A 24,501-nucleotide genomic window follows, 5' to 3' on the forward strand; every position below is an offset into this window, starting at 1 on the left:
CAGATTTAATTCAAAGTGTTGTTTTAAATATTATCATTAGCATTATTTTTATTAATGTATTTACTACTGCAATAACAAGATAATTTTTTGTATAAACAAGATTATATATTATATATATTAGAATTATATATACTCTTCTTTATCTATGCAAGATTATATTCAACTATGTGAAATAGGATTGGGAAAAAGGGTTGTATTTCTAAACTTTCGATGGCTGCATTTGTTGCTGTTCATTGTGGTTAGTTACCATATACATTATTTAGGAAATATATATCAAAGAAAAATTATTTAATTACAGGAGCCGGATTTCACTCTAAAGAGAAATCTAGCGCATACAAATCTTTATGTAAAGAGGTACTGTTAAATTATCATAAATATATAAATATAGATGATATATAAAAGCACTTTCAAATTCAGGCATGTTTAGAGTCTTTGAATCATTATGCTTCATCAAAAGATGCTCTAATTGCTGTGACAATGGCTGTTCGAGTACTTGAAAATAGTTCATTAACGAATGCTGGATATGGTTCTAATTTGTCTTGGGAAGGAAAAATAGAATGTGATGCATCAATAATGTGCGGTAATACTCTTCATTTTGGAGCTTGTGGTGCGGTTACTTGTTTGAAAAACCCAATAGATTTAGCATCGATAATTTGTAGGAAACAAAGTGAAAAATTAGCACTGGGCAGGATTCCCCCGTGCCTTCTAGTGGGACCAGGTTGATTTCAGCCCATATGTGATATGACAGATTGTAGTTAGTATTTTCCAAGTATCAAAAGCAAAAATTTGCAGGTGCTGAACAATGGGCTACACATGTTGGCATACCTCATATCAATCCAAATACATTGATATCAGAAGATGCCAAAAATCATTATAAGAAATTGAAACACAAACAATCTTTATATGAATCTTTGATAGGAAATGAGATAAGCCCTTTAGATACAGTTGGTGCAATTTTTGTAGATGCAGATGGTTTTTGTACAGCAGCGTGTAGTTCTGGCGGGATTGCATTAAAAAGTTTGGGAAGAATTGGTATGGCCAAAAGGCATTTATTACATTTATTCCTGGGATAAAGCAAATAGCACCTGGAAAAATAATTATTCAAATATGTAACCTTTTCTTTTTTCATGAAACATTCTTAATGGAATTGTAGCATTATTCAAATTGTTCTTTACAGGTCAAGCCGCTTCTTACGCTTGTGGGTGTTGGTCTGAAATTTCAAATAATCAATCATATGCAACAAGCACGACTGGTTGTGGAGAGCAACTGATGAAAACTTTGCTTGCAAAAACTGTAGTGGATGGCTTAAAAGATTGTGATTGCCCTGCAACTTCTTTAAATAATACATTGCAAGTTAATTTTATAGAATCGCAGGTTGTGCATATATTTGAGATTAATCACATAACTTTATTGTGAAATACTCACTACAAATCACACCCTTAGATGCTGAATGATTATGAAGAGAAACAAGCCGGAGTAATAGCTCTTAAATATTGTTCACTCAAAGGAACAGGAGAAATCATTTGGGGGCACACAACATCATCCTTATGTATTGGATATGCTTATTCACATCCTTATACCAAATTTAAAAGTATAATTTCTAGAAAACATGCACAAGAACAAACAGTCGTAGGTGGGACATCATTTGTTTTAAAGTCTGCTCCAGAATTAGACTCCTCTGAAAATGAATCTTCATGAAAGTATGTGATAATAAATATTGATTTATAATATTCATATATTTACACAGTTTCTTGTAACACATACTATACAATTAGATTTTTTGATTTCTTAAGAATTATCTTAATAAACACATCTTGTGAAAAGCTTAATATTATAATATAATAAATTTTAATTCAATAAAACAAATGACCAGCACTTCAACTGTTTTACAATTATTTGTAGCAAAAGACTTTTCGACAAAATGTTTTGATTATTTGAAAAATGGCAAATGTGATCTATTTGATTAGACATTCAATAGATGCTTTCCTTAGAACTTTATGATTATGTAATACACATAAAATCTACATATCCTAACATTTTTGATTTTAATTTTTATAGCACAAACTATCTTTGTTATATAATATCATTCAAAACATTCAATGGCTTAGCATTGAATATAATATATATTAGTAAACTAGCACATTTAACATTAATATAAAACATATGTACACAATTTTTAGGGTTTTTGGTAAATCAACACAATCAAGAATCAAATTAACATACAATTAAAATCATACCTTTTAAACTTGATCCTTCAATAAAATGTGAGGAGCATTGATTTTTCATACTTGGAATATTAGCATAGATAATTAACAATTTAAATTAAAATACTTCAATGCCCATGTTGAACTAAAATCAGATATGATACATTTCCATGAATGTATAAAACATGCTATTTAATATTAGTACGAAACATTTTGATTTCAACATAGTTATAAAAATAATATATATTATATCTGAAAACATAATTCTTTTGTCACAGCAGCTATACCTGAATTAATCGACACAAAAAATGGTCAATACTACAGTAATGCTCACAAAATGGAAAAATTTAAGCTTCGATATTATAAGATTGATTGATCTAGACCAGTTCAGCTGATACTAAAGGAAAAATGAAATACATTTTGAATTGTGTTGAAAATTGAAACTGATATGTTGATCAATTTGGCTCTAAAAATACAGATCATAAACTATGCCATTTTAAGAATATTTTATGTTCAAATCATACTGTTATTTTTTTACACTTTAAATATATTTGACTAACATATAAGAACAAGATACTGAATCTACTAGGATAGCTTAACAAACTAATTCTAAAAATAAAGGAATGCATAGAAAGACTAGAAAAATGTCAAAATATACAAGTTATATGTAATGCTAATGTATCCTTATGCATTATGATTTCATTTAAAACATAGTGCATAACATGTTATTTGTTAAATCAAACATAATTAAATAATAATGAATTAAAATTAAATAATCAATAAATTAAAATATAATTATATAATTAATACAGATTGATAACTAATCATACACAATTTCTTGGAATATATAATCACATAAAGAAAACAAATGTTAAAATATTTCTACAATATTTTATCGTTATTGTCCGTGAAACGACTAATTTAAACTTGAATTTAGTTCAAAACAAAATTTCTCAAACATCTGTAAGTTTGCAATTATATAAACTTTTCTAAAATATGGGAAGTACCAAGTAATTCTACAAATATCTTGATAACTAGATGTTCACAAAATATGTACAAGAAGTATAAAATTCAATAACAAGAATTTGCATATTTTCATGCAATCATCTCTCTTAACATTAAAGAAACACACATACACACAGCAATATATATATATATATATATATATATATATATATATATACTATCATAAAAATATATATATGACAATAGCTGAATGCATGGTAATTGACTGCCATATTTTATATTTTTACAAATACCATTTGTTGGAATAACATGTTGTTAACAAATAAACAAGATTGCAATTTTATGTTAAATTAGGGTATGCTTGTATACTCTTTTATCTCATTTAAGAATGCTCTGATACATTTTGTTTCAAATCATTCTTATAGTCATAAACCTAAAGCATAAATTTTCAATATTTCTTCAGTTGCAACGATAATGTTTGATCTGAAAAAACTCATTGACATTCACTTAATATTGAAGAAAAACTTGCACAGCCATAAAAATATTTATGAAAGATATTGTAAAAATTCAATATCATTTAATATATTTTTTCCACAACTTGATTTGGCTTGTTAGGCATGAATAATATCTTTTCAATAATAATAAATGAAAAATCTATGCCCATTTGTATTAAGTAGAAAACCAGTCATACCATTACAATTATTTGTTAATTCACGAGATCACAACACCTAGCATTGAATTAAGCTTTTGAACGTCTTAGATATCACCAATGATAAATATGAAAAAAGGGCCTTATTAAAAAATGAAAATTTATATAATTCACATTTGCTTCGCACTTACAGAAACACACAGATACATACACACACAAATATATATATATATATATATATATATATATAATATGAACTAAATAAGAGTATAAAAAATATGTGTACCTGCTTCTTTAAAGTCTGACAAAACGATGAAAGATAGATAACAGAAAATTGCAATTACTTTTCCAGCGTAATACAATCATATTTTTGCATCATCACCAACATGTAGTTCTCACTATTCAGGCAACGCCCGTACAAATGATATTGGAAACATGCCCCGTCTGTGGGGATGATGCTCTATGTGACCCTCCGCCCAGTTGTCGTCTTCAGTACAATCTCTTAAAACAATTATTATTTCTCCTTCTCGAAATGATAGTTCATCCTCATTGTCCGCTTGACAATCATATAGGGCCCGACAGCGCTTTTTAGGTGGAGACTGTACAAAAAAAATTGAAATGATGGAAATCATCTTTATATAAAGTCATGTGAAAATTATTCCTTGTAAGTAAATGAGTAAACTATTTGTGAATTTATTCAAAATTCTTCAAAAACTTACCCCTTGATGCCCCGGTGAACCATCACTACTTCTGGACATATCCATTTGTCTTAGACCTAAATTATCAGATAGACCAGAATCATTGAGTAAGCCTGAAAGGTTAAGGCTAGCGCCAGTGCTATTAGGACTTATGGAACTCGTATCAAATTTATTCTCGGTAGCAGATGGGGAGTGACTCGCACCCGAACTGTTAGTATCACATTTTTCAGAAGCCTAAAGAAATTGTAATTAAATGTAAAATTATGCAATATACTATATATTTAATTATTTATAGAGTGCCTAGTTCATTGTCATCAGATACTAAATAAATAAGCAACATTTAGTTCACCTTTTTCATTGCAGGTTCACTGCACATAGATGATATACTTTCTGTGGATCTTCCATTTGATAAAGATCTTGTATCACTAGAGCCATGTGGTGTAGGCGGCGGTGGCATTCTCGGCCTTAAAACGCTACTAGATTGGGATTGGGATTTATCTAAACCTTTTAGAAGACCGATGGGTACATCAATTGGCAGAACCTGCTTGGCTCCAGCTGAAAAAATGTATGTAGGTAAATATATTTCAAATGTATTTCCACACATATTACAGGTAACAACATTTTTACCTAGCATAGCTCCTCTAGAACTAGCATCGGCGGACGGCGTCCTCCTATGACCAGCAATAGTATGGTAACCAGCGATCTGACCACCTGTTTGTGATGGTTGATTTTGCTGTTGCTGAACATGGTGATTTTGGTACTGAGTTCCATGTGGCAAAGTTCCATAAATATTGACAACAGACGTTGTCACACAACTGGCAGATGAATTGGCAGTACCTTGGGGAGGCAATGGAGCCGTTCGCTTTTTCAAATTGCTACTGATTGACATTGCAGAAGATGAAAGATGACGGGGCGGTGAATGCATTGTAGCTGTGGAGGTATTTTATGAAAATAATTAATTACAAATAGATTTTTAATGAAAATATATCGACTTTCTCACATACCGCCAACAGACTTTCTTGCTTGTGGTACTGGTATCGGTACCGAATTTCTAGATTGTGATCCAGGGCTACAGCCACCTTGTAGCGAATCACAAGTAGATGATCTTGATCTTAATACCGGAGAATCGCCACCTGCATAACTTCCAGGCCTCGATCTGGACCGTTTCTCTGGTGTTACTGAACCATTCTATAATACAATATTTAATTTTAAACTTTATGATAAATGTTCTCTATAAAGACAAATCTATATAATATCTATAAATCTATCAAATTCTTTTAAGCCCAACAAATACGAAGACATATTTTTTTTTTCATATTCACTAGTTTATAAAAAATTTATTAACCAAAATTAAACAAATTATTATAATATATGTATAAACTTACCCTTTCATCAATTATTGTATCGTCATCAGAAAAGTCTGTAGAACCATCGTCATGTGAAAGATTCCAATCTATATTCACATTATCAAAAAGACCTTTATATCGCTGTGACGCGTGCTCTAACTAAAAGAGAAATATTCAAAAAATCTTTAGAAATGCAAAAAATGCAATTGGCAGTTAAAACTATAAATAAGTTCTATTCTATTACTGACCAATTCCTTACAGACATGATGGCCCATCTCATTGGCTACATCGGCGGAAGTTCTACCTTTGGAATCTTTTAATGTAGCGTCAGCTCCTGATCTTAATAATAATTTGATACATTCTGGTCGATCGTGTAATGCACATAAATGCAGTGCCGTCATATTATCTTGACCACAAGTCCGATCCAAACCATTGGCTGGCATGTTCTGAACGAGAAAATCAACGAGAGGTAATGATCGCGAATCGTTCTCGCTACGCACGACTGCCAAGTGTAGAGCTGTACAAGAAGACTGACTATCGTCCTGTAAAGCAATTAATAAACTATATATAAATATTTCGTTTTTTAAATTGGTTAATAAGTATTCAATTGCATGTTATTAAAATGTAGATACCGAACAAGGCAGTGGTGCGCCTAAGTCGGCTCCTTCGGCCCAGGCTTGTAAGAGTTGTCCAAGATCACAGTTGTTTATTGAATGCTCCAACTCATTAGCTTTATCAATATCATCGCAACAAGTTCGCACAACCCAACGCCTACTAAGATATTTGGCCCTTATAAAATTATACCGCTCTTCCCTAAATAATAATAAAGACAAATTAAAATTGAAATGTTGTTGACAATACTCAAAATTAAAATTGCTTACATAGTACTGGAAGCATTTGGTTTATGTGATAGAGATAACGTAGCCTCTAAAATATCATTAAGTGCTTGATTGCTCATGAATCTGGCCAATATAAGCTGACTAGTGCCCAAATTATCGAGAGTAAGTGATTGAATACGACTTATATGTACGCCAAGATCTCTATGTACTCCAGAACACTCTATACAGACTATTATACCAAAATTGGTTGAAAGCCAAGTGGGATCTAAAATAAAAACAACAAGAAGAATAAGTATTAATTACTTAATTTGAAAATTTACATTTTTAATATATTATTTATAAAAAATCTGCATACCATTTGTAGAGTTACAGTCACAACATCTATCATTCCCCGGAAGTCTCTGCACATATCTAATGATAGTTTGCTGCAATTCGACCAGAGAGGGATTTCCAGCGCTTTGAGGCTCCTGGAACGCTCTTGACAGAGCCATTTCTTTGCAATTAACTAAAACAGAAAGCCAGGCGTTTCGATCCTGTTCATCTTCCGCTTGAAAATGGTATGTTCGGTTATCTGAAAAAAATATATATATATTAAAGTACAAATAGTATGCAGGTCGTAAAAATTATATATAAATCAAATTAATATCGATTAACATTTACATGAAATCAAATCAAAGCTTCGTTTATCATCTGGAACTGGTTTTATTTGGCATGTGAGTAGATTAACTCTAGTAGGTGGTTTAGATTCCGACGCGTGAAATATATCTAAAAGACCGTCTGCCTGTACAAGACACCTTCGCTTTTGCCATACTCTTCGAACCTATAATATAAATATCGATACACAATAATATATTTTATAATTTAATATTATAATCTGAATCTTATATTATTTAATATCTAATACCTTTCCCTCAGACTTTTTGAGTAAATGACCGGACTTTGTCCATCCAAGATTTTTATCTCCTTGTAATTGATGTAGTGAATATAAACCACGTTCTTCTTTCTATTTGTATAAAAAATAATTGATTAATACTAAAATAGCAAAAAAGTTGGCGGTGTTCAGAATATAAATAAGTTATACATGACATTGTTAAATTGCTAAGATAAAATAACAATAATTATTAGTAGCATGGTAAAAAATAGAATAAATTTTCTTTTTACCTCTCTATCTAATCCCGGAGCACTTTTTAGTAATGCTCTCAACTCCAAAAGCCTTCGTCTCTCTTCGTCCTGTTTTTGCCTAATTCTCTGCAAATTCCCACTCAAATCAGATATGTAACTTCCGAAATGTTCTATTGTCTTTAAGCCATCTTGAAAATAACTAAAAATGCAACAAATGGTAATTATTTAAAAGAACTAGAGCTAAGATTTCTTAAAACTTATTTTCAAACAGAAACAAATAAATTAAATTAAATGAAGTAATCGCCACTCACTTGGTTTGCGCATGGTAGTACTCTACTAGATGCTGCAATAGTTCAATGCTCTTTTTCGTTTTTATTTCGTTGAATTTTATAAGATACTAAAACAAAAATCATTTTATTATTAACGTATTAGTAACCATTTCACACATATTTAATTAATATTTGCTAAGAATGTTGTTTAAATGACATTTAATAAGCGATTTTTACCTCACACATTTGCAATTGAAAAAGTCTGCGCTCTTTTTCTGTTTCGTCTGCAACTTCGGCGCTTCCTACTTCTTGCCTGATTAGACCTGCTTCTCTGGCAGCGGCTCGTTTTTCTTTTTCCAGTTTTCCATAACGAAGATCATAGTCTTTAAGAGCCTTATCACAAGGCCGCCTTAACTCACCAGTTCCACGTAATTCACCCTTAAGTAAAGCTTCTACAGGTTGCATGACAATTGTATTCACCTTTTGCATCTAAAAAGGCAATTTTCTTAAATTTCCTCGTTCGAATTATAATAAATACACGTTCATATATGTCATACGTATGTTATGATGTAATTAGAAGTACATACAGGGGCGTAACTACCGCCGTATCATCCGTATCAAAAATACGGGGCGCCCGAGCCAAGGGGGCCCCCAACGAGCGCTAGCAGAAAGCAAAACTACAATTTTTCAACAAAAAAATAATTTTAACGTACTTTGCATTTCCCTTTTTTACCGAGACTCGTTCAACTTGTAAGCTAACGCTTTAAGAGAATTTATTTCTGCAAGCTCTAGCAATCAATTCAATTAGTAAAGCTTTTCCACATTCGATAAGTTAACAAATCTATAATACTAATTCAGATTTTACATTCCTTATCGAAAATTGGAACTTGGAATTTTTATAGTTATATTTATATCGTTTTTTGTTTGTGGTTGTTCCTACTTAAATTGTCTGCATGACGCGTCAGTTTAATAATTAGATTTTGATAAATATGATCTACTAAATCATTTTCAGATTTCTTTCTGCACTGTTAAAAAATAGAAGTTTCTGTTCTGAAACTTTACAACACGCAAGTAATGACTTACAAAAAACTAGTATTTTATTAAGTAATCTTTTGAATATACTGTGCGAATTAAGATATGAAAATTTATTGAAATAGTTTGTTGAAGTACAAATAATTTGCAAAAAGATGGATTGCAATAACTATTTTAAAGAACAAAATACAAAAGATGAAGAAGCGTTATTATCACAAGATGAGAGAATTTTAGACCCAAAATCTTATTTTAATGTATACTATTGCTGTTTGGATATATTAATTTCACAAACCAAACAAATATTTCAAAACCTTTGCGACGTAAGTAGTAACATTTGTCTTTTTGAAATCGAGAATTAATAAACGTTTCCGGAAAACTGTCGACTGAATTACTGTAAGGAAATATTGTAAAATATCTCATATGATCATGACCCATTGATAGTTCTAGAAATAAGTTTTAATACAAAAATCTTAGAAATTTATTTCATTAAGGTACAATGATGGATGCAATAGGCTTGCATCCAGTTTTCTCAACGAAATAACAGTATGCATTTTTTCTAGGCCCTTAATTACAATTTACAGTTAAAATCGCAACTGCTTAAAAAAAATTAAAATTAAAACTAATTAACAATTACGTAAATACTTGAAGACAGAAATGTCTACCAGACCTGTATGTTCCTAGAGACAGAAACTTTATAAAATTTAAAGATCACTAAGTAAGTCAGTTTTTTCAAAAAAAAGGCAAGGAGAGTGAAAAAATATCTGGAATCATTTGTGAAATATTCCGAAAATTAGAGAAAATTAGATAGATAAATAATTAAAATAATAAGTAAATATTGTTTTAATACTATGTATTTCGATATTTTGTAAAAAAAATTTTCTTCTTGAAGGGGCCTCCAAACAAATTTTGATACGGGGACCCGCCAAAGCACGCTACGCCCCTGAGTGCATATAAACTATTATGCGCATATTATTATGCTGATAAAATCTATATGATTATATAAGTAAATTATTATTTTTATCATATTAAATTAAATAACAAATGACTAACCAGTGTTTTCATCAGTTGGGACAATTCTTTGGTGACTACAGCAAATTTGAAAAAAGCTGCTCCAATATCCGGTTCCGGATCTTTATTCATAGCGTTTCCGGCCAGACGTTCCAGTGTGTGTGATAGATACATTTCGTTGTCAACGTGCGCTGTAAATTCATAGAAATGAAAAAGCAATATTATTTTGTAATTGGTAATGCTAAGAGTAGATAAATAACTACTGCATATTTGATAAAATTCAATTATATTTCTTTATTTCAATATAGTTCGTTTAAATTGCTTTTGGAGCGAAACAAGATTTTTCCATTGTAAGAATTATCGCTCGTGCCTACATTGTAAATAAACTCAAGACACAATTACTCATATCCGATTACACATCTTGCATAAAATTATATTCGTTCGCTATTGTAATTATTCATTAGAAAGCTAAAAGATCCGTTGAAGATGTTGACAGGTTCTACCAGTATTTCTTTTCGGTTGACTCATTTTATTTGTTTTGTATTTTTATTGAAAACTACATGGGAAAATTGACAACTCATACAAGCCGCAATAAGTGTAGAATTACGCTTCGACAAATAATGTTATTAAAATATGAAAAGTATGGATAGATTCTAATGTCTTTCACTGATATGGATGAATTACAGTGAATTTTTGCATAATTTTCTTCATGGTGACATCCACTAAAAAAGAGGCACTGAGTAACAGTACAAATTATTTCATTTTTTGGTTTGCAATTATTAGTTTAGTTTTTATCTGTTTTTTTTTATATGAACTATATAATATAGTAAAGCATCATGAATTATCGCTTATATATATTGATAAAAGCATAAAATATATGAATGATACATTCATAAATATAATATATAAATCACTATAATAATAGTAAAAATGTCGAACAGGAGAATTTTACCATGACCATTTAAAACTGAAATCAACCAGGAAGCTGGTGCTCCTCAATCAGATCTATATACCAAAATCATTACATAACATTCATATACAGCTGCTTTATATCATCGCACATGTTTAGTGGGCGTTTTAATCAAAATCCATTATATTCTACGTCCGACTAATATGAGTGTTCGTTCCCATTAAGTGCTATTAGCAACCTATAGATAGATAGCATAGGTGAAGGTATAAAGCTGATTTACAAACTAGAGCCACATATTTAACATCCCCCTGGTTAAGAGAATTATATAATAATATTGATAATGATAAGTAGTAATCATTATATTAATTATGAATTTTTACTGTAGATACATACACAAATATAAGATAATCAAGTTCACATTTAAGATAAGCAAATATTAAAAAATAAAAATGAAAAAAAAAATAGTTTCTGCAAAATATTGTAAGGAAACAAAACAGCATTTGATAGTATATTTTGTCAGATACAAGAGCTTTATCCATCATCATAAAATTAAAATTCGTTCGAACAGAATTGCAACACCAACTTAGATTCCATTAATCACGTGAGGTTTTTATGGGGGGGGGGGTGATTTGACAAAAAATCATGAAATCATGAGTTGACAAAAATCATGAAATATCACGTGGGGGAGGGAGGGGTGTATTTATTTTTACCTGTATTTTTAAAAAATCCCAAAAATTTACAGCAATAAAATCAAAAATGTTACAATTTTTAATACAATTTTGAATTTCACCATGTATTAACAAGAGGGAGGGCGGTTCAAAAATCCTTAAAAAATCGATCAGGTGATTAATGGTCAGCCCCTTAAATCAATTAAAACGACTTAAAAGACTTAAAAAAATGGCCAATAGAACCACTTGAGTTGTCTTTTTTAGGCAAGTCACTCACTGTAGGCAGTTCGTCATATATGGTTTATTTTTATTACTTCATTTATGAGTATGATTTTTCATTTTATTATTGTTGCAGAAAATCGTAGTAGAATAGCTTATAGAGCTGCATTTAATTTTAAGTACTATTTAACAAATAATCTTTGAAAAATAATAATCTTATACATAATTTTAGAATAAATTTTCTGGGAAAATCTCACTATTAATCCTTTTGCTTCATATTTAATACTTTATTAATGAGTTCTTATATTACATTTAATTTAGAATTAACATTAACTTAGTATTGTGCAATATTATAATTAGGTAGTGGTAGCATTAAATTATATTATGCATTATTATAATTGTATTTTTAAGTCCATTGACCTTTCGCTCTGTAGGTCATGTAATAAAATAAATAAATACATTATCTAGAATAATATTCGATTAGTATTATCATTGAAAACATATGACCATAAATATTTTTTTGAATAATTCTCATATTGGATTTGAATATATATACACACACACACATACATATAAATATATATATATATATATTGAATGGTAGAGTCTTGGATTTGTGTATATTTTGTAGAGTTTCGAACAAGAATCCAAAAATAATACAAAATAAAAAAAACAAGAAAAGTTTTTAATAAACAATTTCTTTATTTAATTATTTGTTTACTGTCAACGTTTCGGAACTAGGTACGTTCCATCTTCAGGACATCTGTCAAGAAACATGATCTTGATGAGATTTAAGCAAACAATATGTTTAGGAATAGAAAATAGATTTTTCTTAAATAATAAATTAATTGTAACAAGTAATAATGTACAGAAATATGATAATATGATCAAAAAGAAAATGATAAAAATAAATGAGTGGATTATCAGAATTCAGATCATGAGTGAATTATTCAGAATTCAGAGATTATCAGTGGATTCGGCGGAAAAATAACTCACAAATTCATTTTTTGTCAAAAATGCTTGTTTAGTGAAAAAGTGCTAACGTATATTCAAACATACAGGTAATTAATTCAATTTTATCATTAATCCTTTCTTAAAAAAATTTTCCATAACTTTCAAAAAATTTCTATCATTTTTAATATCCTGTTCTGATAATCCACTCATTTTATCATTTTCTTTTTGATCATATTATCATATTTCTGTACATTATTACTTGTTACAATTAATTTATTATTTAAGAAAAATCTATTTTCTATTCCTAAACATATTGTTTGCTTAAATCTCATCAAGATCATGTTTCTTGACAGATGTCCTGAAGATGGAACGTACCTAGTTCCGAAACGTTGACAGTAAACAAATAATTAAATAAAGAAATTGTTTATTAAAAACTTTTCTTGTTTTTTTATTTTGTATTATTTTTGGATTCTTGTTCGAAACTCTACAAAATATATATATACGAGTATATATATATATATATATATATATATATATATATACGTATATATATATATATATATATATATATATATATAGATTTATGATATTTTGAAATGAAAGAAACACTTACAGTTTCCAGAGTTATGTATAGCTTTAACAGCTTTCTTCATTTTCGCTAAGCCTTCGCGGTCATACTCAAGAATCTGAAACAAAAATTAATTAAAATTAATGGGTTCTTATTGAAATGTACTTAATTAAAAGGTAATGATTAATGCCTAATATTATTTTCTCATTCATCCATTCAAATAACAATGTTACATATCTATCTAAGTGATCTAGTTGTAAATGATATCCATCTATTATTGAGTTTCTAGAATTAAGTTGAATTAGTTTGTAAGAAAACAAAAAGAATACAAATATGATATGACACCTTTTCGATAAATTTGTATATTCCTTTAAGTTTACATTCCATTACAAAAATGCGAATAACATCTAGTTCCAAAATATAACAAACAGTTGTTTCTACAAGTGTTAGTAGATCATTGTTTAATTTTAAACATATACAAGCGCGTAATATAGCACTGGAACGGCAAATATTCATCGAAATGCTTGTCACGTTTTATTTGAAAGTTTGCAATAAGACTTTCCCCGCATCGCAAAGCCTTTATTGAAATTGACGAATTTACATTTTATTGTAAATTAATTAAAAATAAATTAGGCAAATGTTTAATCAGCACATTAATATATGATATCAGTTGTATATGCGTCATGATGCGAAACAATTATGATTCGTTCCTGGTATTCAATTTGTCACAATTGTGACGATTGTGCAACGTTCGACATCTAGCGAATGACTAATAGATATAATATATATATTATAAATATAATATATATATATATATATAAATCCAGTAAGATAATCCACTCATTTATTTTTATCATTTTCATTTTGATCATATTATCATATTTCTGTACATTATTATTATTATTATTATTTGCAATTAATTTATTATTTAAGAAAAATCCATTTTCTTTTCCTAAACATATTGTTTGCTTGAATCTCATCAAGATCATGTTTCTTGACAGATGTCCTGAAGATGAAACGTACCTAGTTCCGAAACGTCGACAGTAATTAAATAAATAAATGAAGAAATTGTTTTCCAAAAAACTTTTCTTGTTTTTTATTACTTTTGGGTCCTTGTTCGAAATTCTACAATATATATATATATATATATATATATATAATAAGTATATATAATATCTGTTCAAAAAGTACCCGGAATTTTCGTTTTTTCAAAAAAATATTTATTTATTCGTCTACATTAATGTGGTCCCCTTCAAAGTAGTCCCCCCCAGATATAATACACTTATGCCAGCGTTTTTTCCAATTTTCGAAGCACCCTTGATATTCACTTTTTGATATGTCCTTGAGCACTCTCAGCGATTTTCTTCAATCGAGGAAAACCGCCGTCCTTTCATGGGTCTCTTCAACTTTGGGAATAGGAAAAAGTCACACGGAGCCATATCTGGTGAATTTTTGCACTTTGCAACACTTTATTTCATTTTTTACGCAAAATTTAATACAAATTCTTTGACTTTTCAATTCTTCCATTGTAAAAATCGCCGAGCTCAGAAAAACACGTCGAACCTTAGCGACTACCACAGACAAAGTAAACAGTGAATATAGCTGAAAATTTCATCATACTTTAGGGGCATGTATACCAACACAATAAAAAAAAAATTTTGACAATCAGACACTCCAGACCCGCGAAATTTAATTATTAGTAATTCCGGGTACTTTTTGAACACACCTCGTATATATATTAGGACGGGTCGATTTGTATGGGTAAAAAAGTCGCATAGGCACATATGATTTTCGTATACTACGGATCAAAATAAGATACTTTGCCGAAGAAACCATATCTATAAAATGAATCCCATGCATTCACCCAAAGATTGGGTCAAATTTTGAAAAATCCTGTTTTGGCTCATTTAGAGCGCCCCAATAATGCTCAAATGTATGACGAACTCTCAGTAACTTTAGAAGGCCGATCTACCAATGCCTCCCATTAGAGGTCCACCATACAAAAGTTGCATCATTTTGGGTACTTCAATATGACGAAATCTGCGATTTATTTTTATCATAAAAGTTATTTAATCATAACACATGCAAATAAAACTATGTAAAACTCATGACTGTTGTTTGAAGTCTTTTAGTTTCAAATCTGGAATATATTGCCCGCCTCTCTAATTCGTCGCCGTAACATCCCTTAGCAGCATAGAAACGCAGAGACAAAATGCATTGTAAAATTGAAACAAAGAATATTAATACTTTTTTTGTAAAAAAGTTTTTTGTGTGTGTATGAATTAATACCCAAAAAAATTGTTTAAAAAACATTTTTTGCTGAGAAAAGTACTAAAAACAATGATTTTTTCCAATAGTTGTATGAAAGACCTCTAATTGGCGATCCCAGGGGGTGAACCATAAGCATGGGTGGATCGGCCAGTTGGGGTTTGTTATACATTTGGAGCACTCTAAATGAGTTAAAACGGAATTTTTCAAAATTCAATCCCCATCTTTGGGTCAATGCACGGAACATCAGAATTCGTTTTAGAGGTATCGTTTTTTCAGCAAAGTACATATATATGTGTGTATGTTATTTTTACATACAGAAATAACTATTCTCACGACCAAAGTGCAAAATAACTTTTATCGCAAAATATCATATTTATACTATAAATCATGCAGCCGATTGAACTTCATTGATAATAATAAATATTATTACATATTTATCAGAACGGAAGTTATTAAATGGCTGTAAAGAAATAGAAAGCTGTATTTGTGCGGAAACAATAACCCATATCGCGATAAGAAAAATAAAATATTATAAAGTGTATCATTCAGAATTAATTGGGGCAACAGCTACTCACTAGATCAACCTTCAAATAAAAAACGCTATATTCAATACTCACATTTCTACAATTCCCTCGATTTGATGGAAGAATCCGAAATAACAAATTTCAAATTCCCCAAGATTTTATATTTTGCAATTTTTTTTATCATTAACAGATAAGTGCAAAATGCCTTTTCGCCAATATCTTAAACCGATTTCGAAAATTCAATAATTATTGGAAAGATATCAGTTGGGAAAGGTGCTGATTAGTTTTTGGTGAAGGTATGACTGACCTTTGTATATTAATTGTTAAACATTTATTTTTTTTGATGATTTTAATGAATCTTTGCATACTGATAGTGTTCATGATCTTAATGAACTAAAATATTATATGCCTACCATAAGTGGTTAAATTAAATAAATTCATTAAAGTCCCTCATAGTACATGCACGGTGTATGTAAGTCTTATGCTCAATTTAAACTATTTATCGAAAATAACTAGCATGTGAGCAAAATTTGCTAAACTTTGAACAAACTGCAATAGTCTCTAACATAGTAACGTCATTCTAATCTGAATCAACTCTATATACTAATAAATGACTATTCATTATATTAAAGTAAATTGGTTATTTACACATGTCAAGAAATTCATACAACTTTCCTTAAGACAAAAAGCCTCTTACACCTAGCTATCTATTTATATCCTCCCTTCTATCTAACAAAAATAAATAAAAATTCTATTTTTTCTGTCTTCACGAAAAGTAGGGCATTTGGAATTATCACATTACCAGGCATCACTTTACATTAGATCACTTAAGGAGCGATTGATTTATTTTTAGAGTCAAATTATGTTATAATATGAGACGTTTAAAAAACATGGTAGAACAACCTTGGCCAGTATAAGTTATTTGTGTTGATACTCTTCTATTTAAATGTATACAAAGTATCCGTTTATTTAGCAATCAGAAATTACATTATAACTATAAATTAAATTAATTGAAAATCGGAAATTGGGTCTATATCTCAAGATAAGTTCCTGTACAACAAATACAACCTAATGGCACTCATACTCAATAAATAAATCTGTAAGTCACCTCCAGCAATTAACATTGTAATATGGTTTTTGAGTTTTTTTTTCCATAATTTATTTAAGGGGGTTTTTCGTTTTTTTTTTTACAAAAAATGCAAGGTATTTTTGTTTTTGTTTTTCTCGAAATGTATTTATCATAGAGACATGCGGTTTTTTTTAAACAAAAATTACAAAATCATAGAATATTACGAAATTATCTTCTTTTTTATTTTCGCCGTCATTTTTTAACCAGCAAAATCGATCTCTTTTGCGGTGCCATAGATAAATCCGTTGCGCATCGCCCGAAACAAAAAAAAAAACTATGTTGAAGAAGAAGTTTCAATCCAGCCCCCTACCAAAATGAAAGAAATAAAGCAAGAAGGAAAAAAATGGCAGCTATTTTTTAAAAAAAGTGTCAAAAAAGGCCTTGTTATTAGGGCGAAAAGCTTCGCAAAATTTTTTTGCGTTATGTTATCAAGTTGTTTGAGGTAGAGGGACTAGGGTATTGCAATGGTGAACAAATTAAAAAAAATGTTTTTTTTTAATTTGTCACACCGCATTGAAAAAAGTCATTTTGAGAAAAACGTATTTAAAGTTTTTAATATAATAAACTAAATACACCATTTAATTTAATGTACTTAATACACCATGGTGTTCAAAGATGGTCATCATTAAAAAGGTCATGCGCATGAGGTATTATAATGAAAAAGAGAGCAGCTGGCATACAATAGCTTGCGAAGCGATGAAAAAAACGGTTTCAGAGGATCATACATATAGAGATATATATATCTATAACTTCGTTAAAAAATAGATATTGAGATGATTTTTTTTAAAAATAATTCTACGGTTTTTAGCTTTTATAATATCAAAAAATCTCCAAATCGAAAAAAAATAAATAAAAACCGAACAACCCCCTTAGAAATAATACGACCGAATATTTAGTTTGATCGTGGTATCTTTTTTTATATTTCATTTAAGATAATGCATTTAATTATAATATGACTAGCCTAATATCACTAAACTGAATATGAATAAAAAAACACAAAAGATAAATTTAATTCTAATAATAAGTCTAAATAAACAAATAATGATCATTCATTCAATTCGACGAATTTAGTACTTTTAAGGAATTCGGTGGAATGTTTGATGATTATTTTCTTAAATTTTTGAGCTAATTTCCAAGTTTCTTTTCTCGCTAATTGTTAATTTGTGTCTTTATGTTTTTTCACTAAATGCTTTTATATAGTTGATTCAGAGATTTTAAGACAGAGAACATACAAAAAGTTCATAGAATTTATGAATCTTTTTTATGTATTTTGTATTAGTTGAAACGCTTAAGTAGAACGTTAACACATTTAAAATCATAAGTGCACATGCACTAAAAGTTAAGTGTACAAATAAATAATATCACTAATACTTCACACATATTCGATAGTTTGGCATTTGTGTTGGCGCATGTAATTAGCTACAAATTTGTATTGACTAATAGTAAAATGGTTGATGAAATGTATAAAACTTCATAGTTTTATAATGTATACATTAAGCAAAATTCGTAGATATGCGATAGCACAGAACTAACTACAAACAATTATTTTTCACGTTGGTGGCGAGGCAAATATTTGTTAATGTAAACAATTTTGTAACGCTCAAACTCGGTGCTTTGATTCGTTTAATACTGATATTTTTTAAATATCATTAATCACATGGACAATCCCAGAAAAATCTGTTCCAAATTGAACAATAATTTAACATTTTTAAAATATATGCTGGCTCTAATTGTAAGACTAGTAATATAGAAAGCAGTTCTACAAGGCACAGCAATAGTCAAGGCCAATATCCTGCGCAACCAATATTATTAATTGTGATGAATAGATTCTATGTAGCACATTAAAATATATTTGTCCATAAATTAAGTATATTTTTATTCACAGTTTTAAATAAATTCTGCTACAACGAATATTGTTAAACAATAAAGACTTTGCAATTGTTGTAATAAGAGACTTATAGCTTTGAAGATTGTGAATCTATATCAATAGTGAATTCGTCAAAATTATATTATCATATATCTATTTTCAAATAAGACATGAATTACAAACATCATTAGTTACATCTTAAATTCATTTTACATTGGATTTTATTAGACATGTACCCAGCAGTATGCAATAGTAATTTAGATTAAATTTATTGAACGCAATAGCCTTCTTGTATGTGAAGTCAATGTCACATAAAAATAATATTGACTTTGCAATTAACAATATTTTTAAACAAATAAATAAATTGTACAAATTAGTATATTCGCTTCTTTGAAATAGATTTTAGTAGCTTACAAACACATACATCACTTACATTCACACATACAAATATGTATATATAAAGAAATTGGTTTTATTTATTGTATATAAATATTTCATTTCAATCGTAACTGAAATTATATAAGGCGACGAGACATGTTTAAATAATCTAAATAAAAATAATGCAATAATAAATGATACTTGCAAGTTTGTGTAAAGAACTGTAAAACGATTGACAAGTTCAACAATAGAATATTTTATAAAAAATTATGTATTTCTAAAATTAGCATTTAGGCTTATGGGACAATTGATAAAAACTTATTAGTTTAATGAATGGTGGTGAATTAAAACAAAACAATAATACAGATAAATTAAATGGCTTATCAGCTGTTAATAACGGTTTATGTTATAGCATATCATAAGTAATAGAACTCGGACAAATTAGGAATATATGTGTAACAAAGAAAAAAAGGCTATGATTTTCAGAAATGCAAAAAATATGAAAAGGAGGAAATAAGCATAAGGACGAAAGGATTAGAAATAGGACCTCTCGCCAAATTCTGGTGCCTGAATTGAATTATTGAAAAACTTTGCTTTGAAAATCAATTATTTTACCTCGTCCATTGTCACTAATGTTTGTCTACATTGAGGCATACGAGCCACAAAAGTAGATGTCGTGGGAGAATTATAATCCTCCCTAGTTTCATCGACGAATTCAGAAATTGCTATTAATCCTGGCATCTTGCTTTTAATATACACTGTGACAGCTAATGTCAAACTTGTACTTGCACAATTGAATCCGAACTACACGGGCACAAATTCCACAAACTTGATCACCGATATCAATTTAAAATAACTATTATTAACCTAAATCATATTTATAACTTCATTTTTGGCAATTTTTGTTTTGCACAAATTTTTATAAGAATAAATCACATATTTATAAGACATTTTATGGAATTCAGTGGGCTTCGTTATAGAAATTTATTAATTTACTAATATTATTAACATCTAAATTAAATCACATCATTATTAAATTTGTTCACAACGTTACTATTAAACAATTTAATATTTATCATGCCCAGATCCGTACTGTCTGAAAATAACATCGCAAATCCATAGATTATTATACTGCATCTGTGACCGAGATAACCTACCACGATCTTTTTAAATCGATCCGCATTACATATTACGAACTTCATGCCATTGAATGGCGGCTTATTCAAATATTTTATAATTTGATAAAGCTTTTCGCAACTCATATAAAAATTTGTATTATTTTACTTCCAAAATAAACAAAATAGAATTAAGTAAAAGGATTTTAAGATTTCATAAACCCTTTTAATGTACAAATATATACATACCATAAACTATATACAAATCAACCAAAGTATAAAATAATTTATAAAAAATATTAACATTTTTACAAATAATAAAATATTTTCACTCCATATTGAATGCCTCATTAAGTGCTTTTAAATCCCTTGCTTCAATAGCAGGTCTCAAGTCTCGTCTTTCATTTAAACTGCACACCATTCTTAAAGTACTCCAAATTGTTTCAGACATTTGACTATTACTTTTAATTGCTGATGCACTTAGACTACTATTTATATCCGGGTCCTGATTTGTTTTAGCTTGAAGATTCAAGGCAATCAATAAATGCTCAGCTGCTTCTCTGAAAATTTAGATGGTAAAAGTTGTTCTTGAATTTAATTGATGTATATTTGAATTAGACATTATACCTGCATGTAAACCAAAAAAGATGTATCAACTTACTTGTATGCATTGAGATTTATACATGTGATTCCGACATTGTACCTAGCTCTAATAAATCCAGGTTGTAATTCTAAAGCACGATGATAAGCATCAACAGCTTCTTCTGATCGATTGCCATTTGCTAAAGTTGCTCCTAGCCTATTCCATAGTATAAAGTCATTTGGCTTCACCTGTTAAAGAAAAATCATATATATATGAAGGCATTATAAGGATACTATTGAAAATATGTTAAAAGACCAGAATTAAAAAGAAAAATATATAATAAAATACCTGCAATGCTGTATTAAAACATTCAGCAGCTTTATCATATTCCTGAGATAAATTGAACAACACTCCAAGTGCACCTTGGACATCAGGATCAATTTTATTGGGTGTTCGTTGCACTGCACGGAGAAACAAATCTTGAACTTCTTGCTGTTGATTACTATAATGTTGTAAATTATTTTATTATCATGAACAAATTCAAATTTTCTTTATTAATTATCTTACTAATTTACAAAAGATGTTGCCCAATTATCTGTGGCCATATTTGCTGGCACTAAATCATGATATTCAGGATGATGTTTCATCCATTGAATTAAACTATTACATGCTTGTGATTGATAACTTTCATTAGTATATGAAACTGCTAAAGACATCAAGGCAGTCAAATCACCAGGTGTGATGGTCAAGCATTTGCGTAAGGCAGCAATGGCTTGCGAATCCTATAAACTTTATTGATTAAAATAAAGTTGAATAATATATTATGTGGTTAATATTTTAAAAACCTGTTCATTATCTGCTTGAGTTTTGCCTAGAAGTAGCCATGCCTCTGCATTATCTGGCTCTTTGAAGGCAGCAGCTTCAAAACAAAGTACTGCATTTGGCACCATACCCCTTTCTAGATAACTTTTACCTAATTCTAAGGCATTTGGAATTTCTTTCATAGGGTTGTCTTCAGAAAATTTATACTCCTTAAATTAATAATAATAATATTGAAGTTTATGCAGCAAATTTGTTCAGAAAGAAACATATTTTAAATACTTTATAAGGTTCAAAATAATCAGAAAACTCTGATATCCAAGGATGGTCTGCCGCTGATATATTTTTCCATTCTTCTTGTAGTTTGTTCCAGTATTTGGTATTAAATTCTTCGGCCAATGCATCTAGAATGTTAGCAAGAAAATGTTATTAATTAACATATGATAGAATGCAATTTTATTCAATATGGCAATTTCCTTACCTGCTTGTGGTTGAGTTTCTTCAAATTCTTTCGCCCAATCTGCTACATTATCCAAAGTATTTTCTTCTTTTGCATGGTTTGCAAACTCAGCTGCCCAGTCAGTAGGACCATTGTCAATTACTTGCTGATTTCTTATAATAGTTTGACCAGACCCAACTCGATTCATAAATTGCATGAACTACATAACACAGAATATTACATATTACCAAATAAATATAATCAATTTTTAATATATATTATTTTAAAAAATTACCTCTGATTCTGAAAAGAAACCTTTATTGTCAATAGAGTTTATTAAGGCATTTGCAGATTCCCTTGCTGCTTTGGAATCATCAAACTCCTATTTTTTAATAAATATTTAAATTGTTAAATTGTAAATTGATTATAAAATATTTTGAATAATTATATGTTTTGAGTCTAACATTACCTTGGAATTTGATTGAGTCATGTCTTGCCCTTGAATAAAATCATTAACCCACGGACTGGGGTATATAGCATTTTTTGCACTTTCTTCTCGAATATCATTCCAAACTGATTGCAATGCAAGATCCTTATAATAAAAAATGTATAATATATATATATATATATATATATATATATATATATATATATATAGATATATTTCTTCAAACCTGCTGCATAGGAGGGGGATTGTGAGTTACAAATTCAGTACTCCAAATTTCATTTGGTTGTACAACTGGATGAGGTTCAACTTGTCTTATTTCATTAAGAAGATCTTTCATATTGAATGTCTAACAATGAATGAAAACTATTAAGTTTATTTCATATATTCAATTTCATTCATCGTTTCAAATTGAAATATATACCTGTGGAGGTCCTGAAAACTCTCTAAAGAACTCATTAACTAACTGTTGTTCATTTAAGACCCCAGGCTCTGGTCGAAAACCTGCAGAAGCATTTTGTGCTCTGCTAAATCCCTCATCTTTAAAGGCAGTGTCTCTAGCAGCATGACCACCCAATCTTACGAGAGAATTTTCAGCCCCACATTCAGCTTCTAGCAGTTCTCGAACTGACATTTTAAATAATGTTCTGAAGCATTAACCAAAATAAAACGTTTAAGTGAACTTTATTAAATGTAAAATTTAGTTTAGTTTAGTTTAATTGTTTTTTTTAAAACGTTTTATTATTACCACAAATAAAAATATATTTTTTATTTACGTTACACGAAAGTTCAAAGTACCTGAAATGTCAGCAAACGTCAACTTAGTATTGTCATTTAAGCATAGATGGAGCAATAGGCATATTGAAGCGGTTTATTTAAACATAAATAATAATAATATAAAACAATTAATACCAACAATAATTAAGACTTTATATAATATCAAAAATAACAAAAACATTTAATCATCGGTTTGAAAAATAAGTTCTATGAAGAGGTTTCCATCGACAATCGAATACGTTTATTAGTTATTAAATAGTTTAAGTTTGAATTTAGTCCTTAAGTACAGTATGGCTCAAACCTAAATAAATGTTAATAGGTTTAAACATCCATTCGGTACAGTTCATATATCCAATGTATTTTTTTCTTAAATGGCATAATCTTTTGTAATGATGACCTTTTTTAATTTCTTTGTCCATCTTCAAAGAATATGTTCCATGTTTTTTTTTATTTAATACACTTGGCTGAAAATTTACACGAAACATTGTAATTAAAATATATCTGTAATAGTAGACTAGGCAAAGTTTTTCTTTGAATAATTAGCGGAATTTTTGTACAAATACTTTAAAAATTTGTACCAAAGCCCTCATTTTCTTTAAAATTAGTTATACTGTAGTTTTCAATTATTATCTTTATTTCCCATGCAATTAATACCATTTATTGACCTCAGTTTGATTATTTACTTCTATTGTTAAGTCGTCC

At 29.3% G+C, this 24,501-nt stretch overlaps 3 protein-coding genes across 3 annotated transcripts; 1 reads left to right on the forward strand and 2 right to left on the reverse strand.

Annotated features, from left to right (window-relative positions):
- Positions 1-141: 141 nt before the first annotated feature.
- On the forward strand, positions 142-1,869 carry LOC113363419 (threonine aspartase 1). The gene is made up of 6 exons (XM_026605923.1): positions 142-238; positions 299-354; positions 418-718; positions 793-1,032; positions 1,178-1,374; positions 1,444-1,869. Exons 1-6 carry the CDS (start codon positions 211-213, stop codon positions 1,696-1,698), a joined length of 1,077 nt encoding a protein of 358 aa, XP_026461708.1. The 5' UTR covers positions 142-210; the 3' UTR covers positions 1,699-1,869.
- A 2,242-nt stretch (positions 1,870-4,111) lies between these two features.
- LOC113373874 (arfGAP with SH3 domain, ANK repeat and PH domain-containing protein-like) lies at positions 4,112-20,587 on the reverse strand. Its single transcript, XM_026614145.1, has 18 exons — positions 20,237-20,587; positions 13,498-13,570; positions 10,176-10,324; positions 8,331-8,582; positions 8,136-8,221; positions 7,864-8,023; positions 7,607-7,705; positions 7,363-7,522; positions 7,058-7,273; positions 6,745-6,967; positions 6,496-6,676; positions 6,112-6,405; positions 5,903-6,022; positions 5,522-5,705; positions 5,145-5,447; positions 4,867-5,072; positions 4,539-4,751; positions 4,112-4,418 (listed from the first exon to the last, which is right to left on the reverse strand). The coding sequence occupies exons 1-18, from the start codon at positions 20,360-20,362 to the stop codon at positions 4,218-4,220; spliced, it is 3,246 nt and encodes a 1,081-aa protein (XP_026469930.1). The 5' UTR covers positions 20,363-20,587; the 3' UTR covers positions 4,112-4,217.
- A 477-nt stretch (positions 20,588-21,064) lies between these two features.
- On the reverse strand, positions 21,065-23,656 carry LOC113381775 (peroxisomal targeting signal 1 receptor-like). Its single transcript, XM_026620483.1, has 11 exons — positions 23,447-23,656; positions 23,252-23,371; positions 23,047-23,169; positions 22,873-22,959; positions 22,620-22,797; positions 22,421-22,542; positions 22,165-22,350; positions 21,887-22,101; positions 21,668-21,821; positions 21,398-21,567; positions 21,065-21,296 (listed from the first exon to the last, which is right to left on the reverse strand). Exons 1-11 carry the CDS (start codon positions 23,654-23,656, stop codon positions 21,065-21,067), a joined length of 1,797 nt encoding a protein of 598 aa, XP_026476268.1.
- Between the last annotated feature and the right edge of the window lie 845 nt (positions 23,657-24,501).

The sequence above is a fragment of the Ctenocephalides felis genome, unplaced genomic scaffold (genome assembly GCF_003426905.1).
Source record: "Ctenocephalides felis isolate EL2017-DRISC unplaced genomic scaffold, ASM342690v1 CF-g0.4_SCAFFOLD_00845, whole genome shotgun sequence".
Lineage (NCBI taxonomy): Eukaryota > Metazoa > Arthropoda > Insecta > Siphonaptera > Pulicidae > Ctenocephalides > Ctenocephalides felis.

Bases quoted from the DNA above. Each gene is read 5' to 3' on its own strand.
- LOC113363419 (XM_026605923.1), top strand. From the start codon at position 211: ATGGCTGCATTTGTTGCTGTTCATTGTG. The intron at 355-417 runs GTACTGTTAAAT...TTTCAAATTCAG, and splicing joins ACAAATCTTTATGTAAAGAG to GCATGTTTAGAGTCTTTGAA. The intron at 1,033-1,177 runs GTATGGCCAAAA...TGTTCTTTACAG, and splicing joins AAAAAGTTTGGGAAGAATTG to GTCAAGCCGCTTCTTACGCT.
- LOC113373874 (XM_026614145.1), bottom strand. From the start codon at position 20,362: ATGCCAGGATTAATAGCAATTTCTGAATTCGTCGATGAAACTAGGGAG. The intron at 8,024-8,135 runs GTGAGTGGCGAT...TTGCATTTTTAG, and splicing joins TACTACCATGCGCAAACCAA to TTATTTTCAAGATGGCTTAA. The intron at 4,419-4,538 runs GTAAGTTTTTGA...TTTTTTGTACAG, and splicing joins GTTCACCGGGGCATCAAGGG to TCTCCACCTAAAAAGCGCTG.
- LOC113381775 (XM_026620483.1), bottom strand. From the start codon at position 23,656: ATGTCAGTTCGAGAACTGCTAGAAGCTGAATGTGGGGCTGAAAATTCT. The intron at 23,170-23,251 runs GTTTGAAGAAAT...TTTTATTATAAG, and splicing joins ATCCCCCTCCTATGCAGCAG to GATCTTGCATTGCAATCAGT. The intron at 21,568-21,667 runs GTATTTTATTAT...TTTCTTTAACAG, and splicing joins GTTTTAATACAGCATTGCAG to GTGAAGCCAAATGACTTTAT.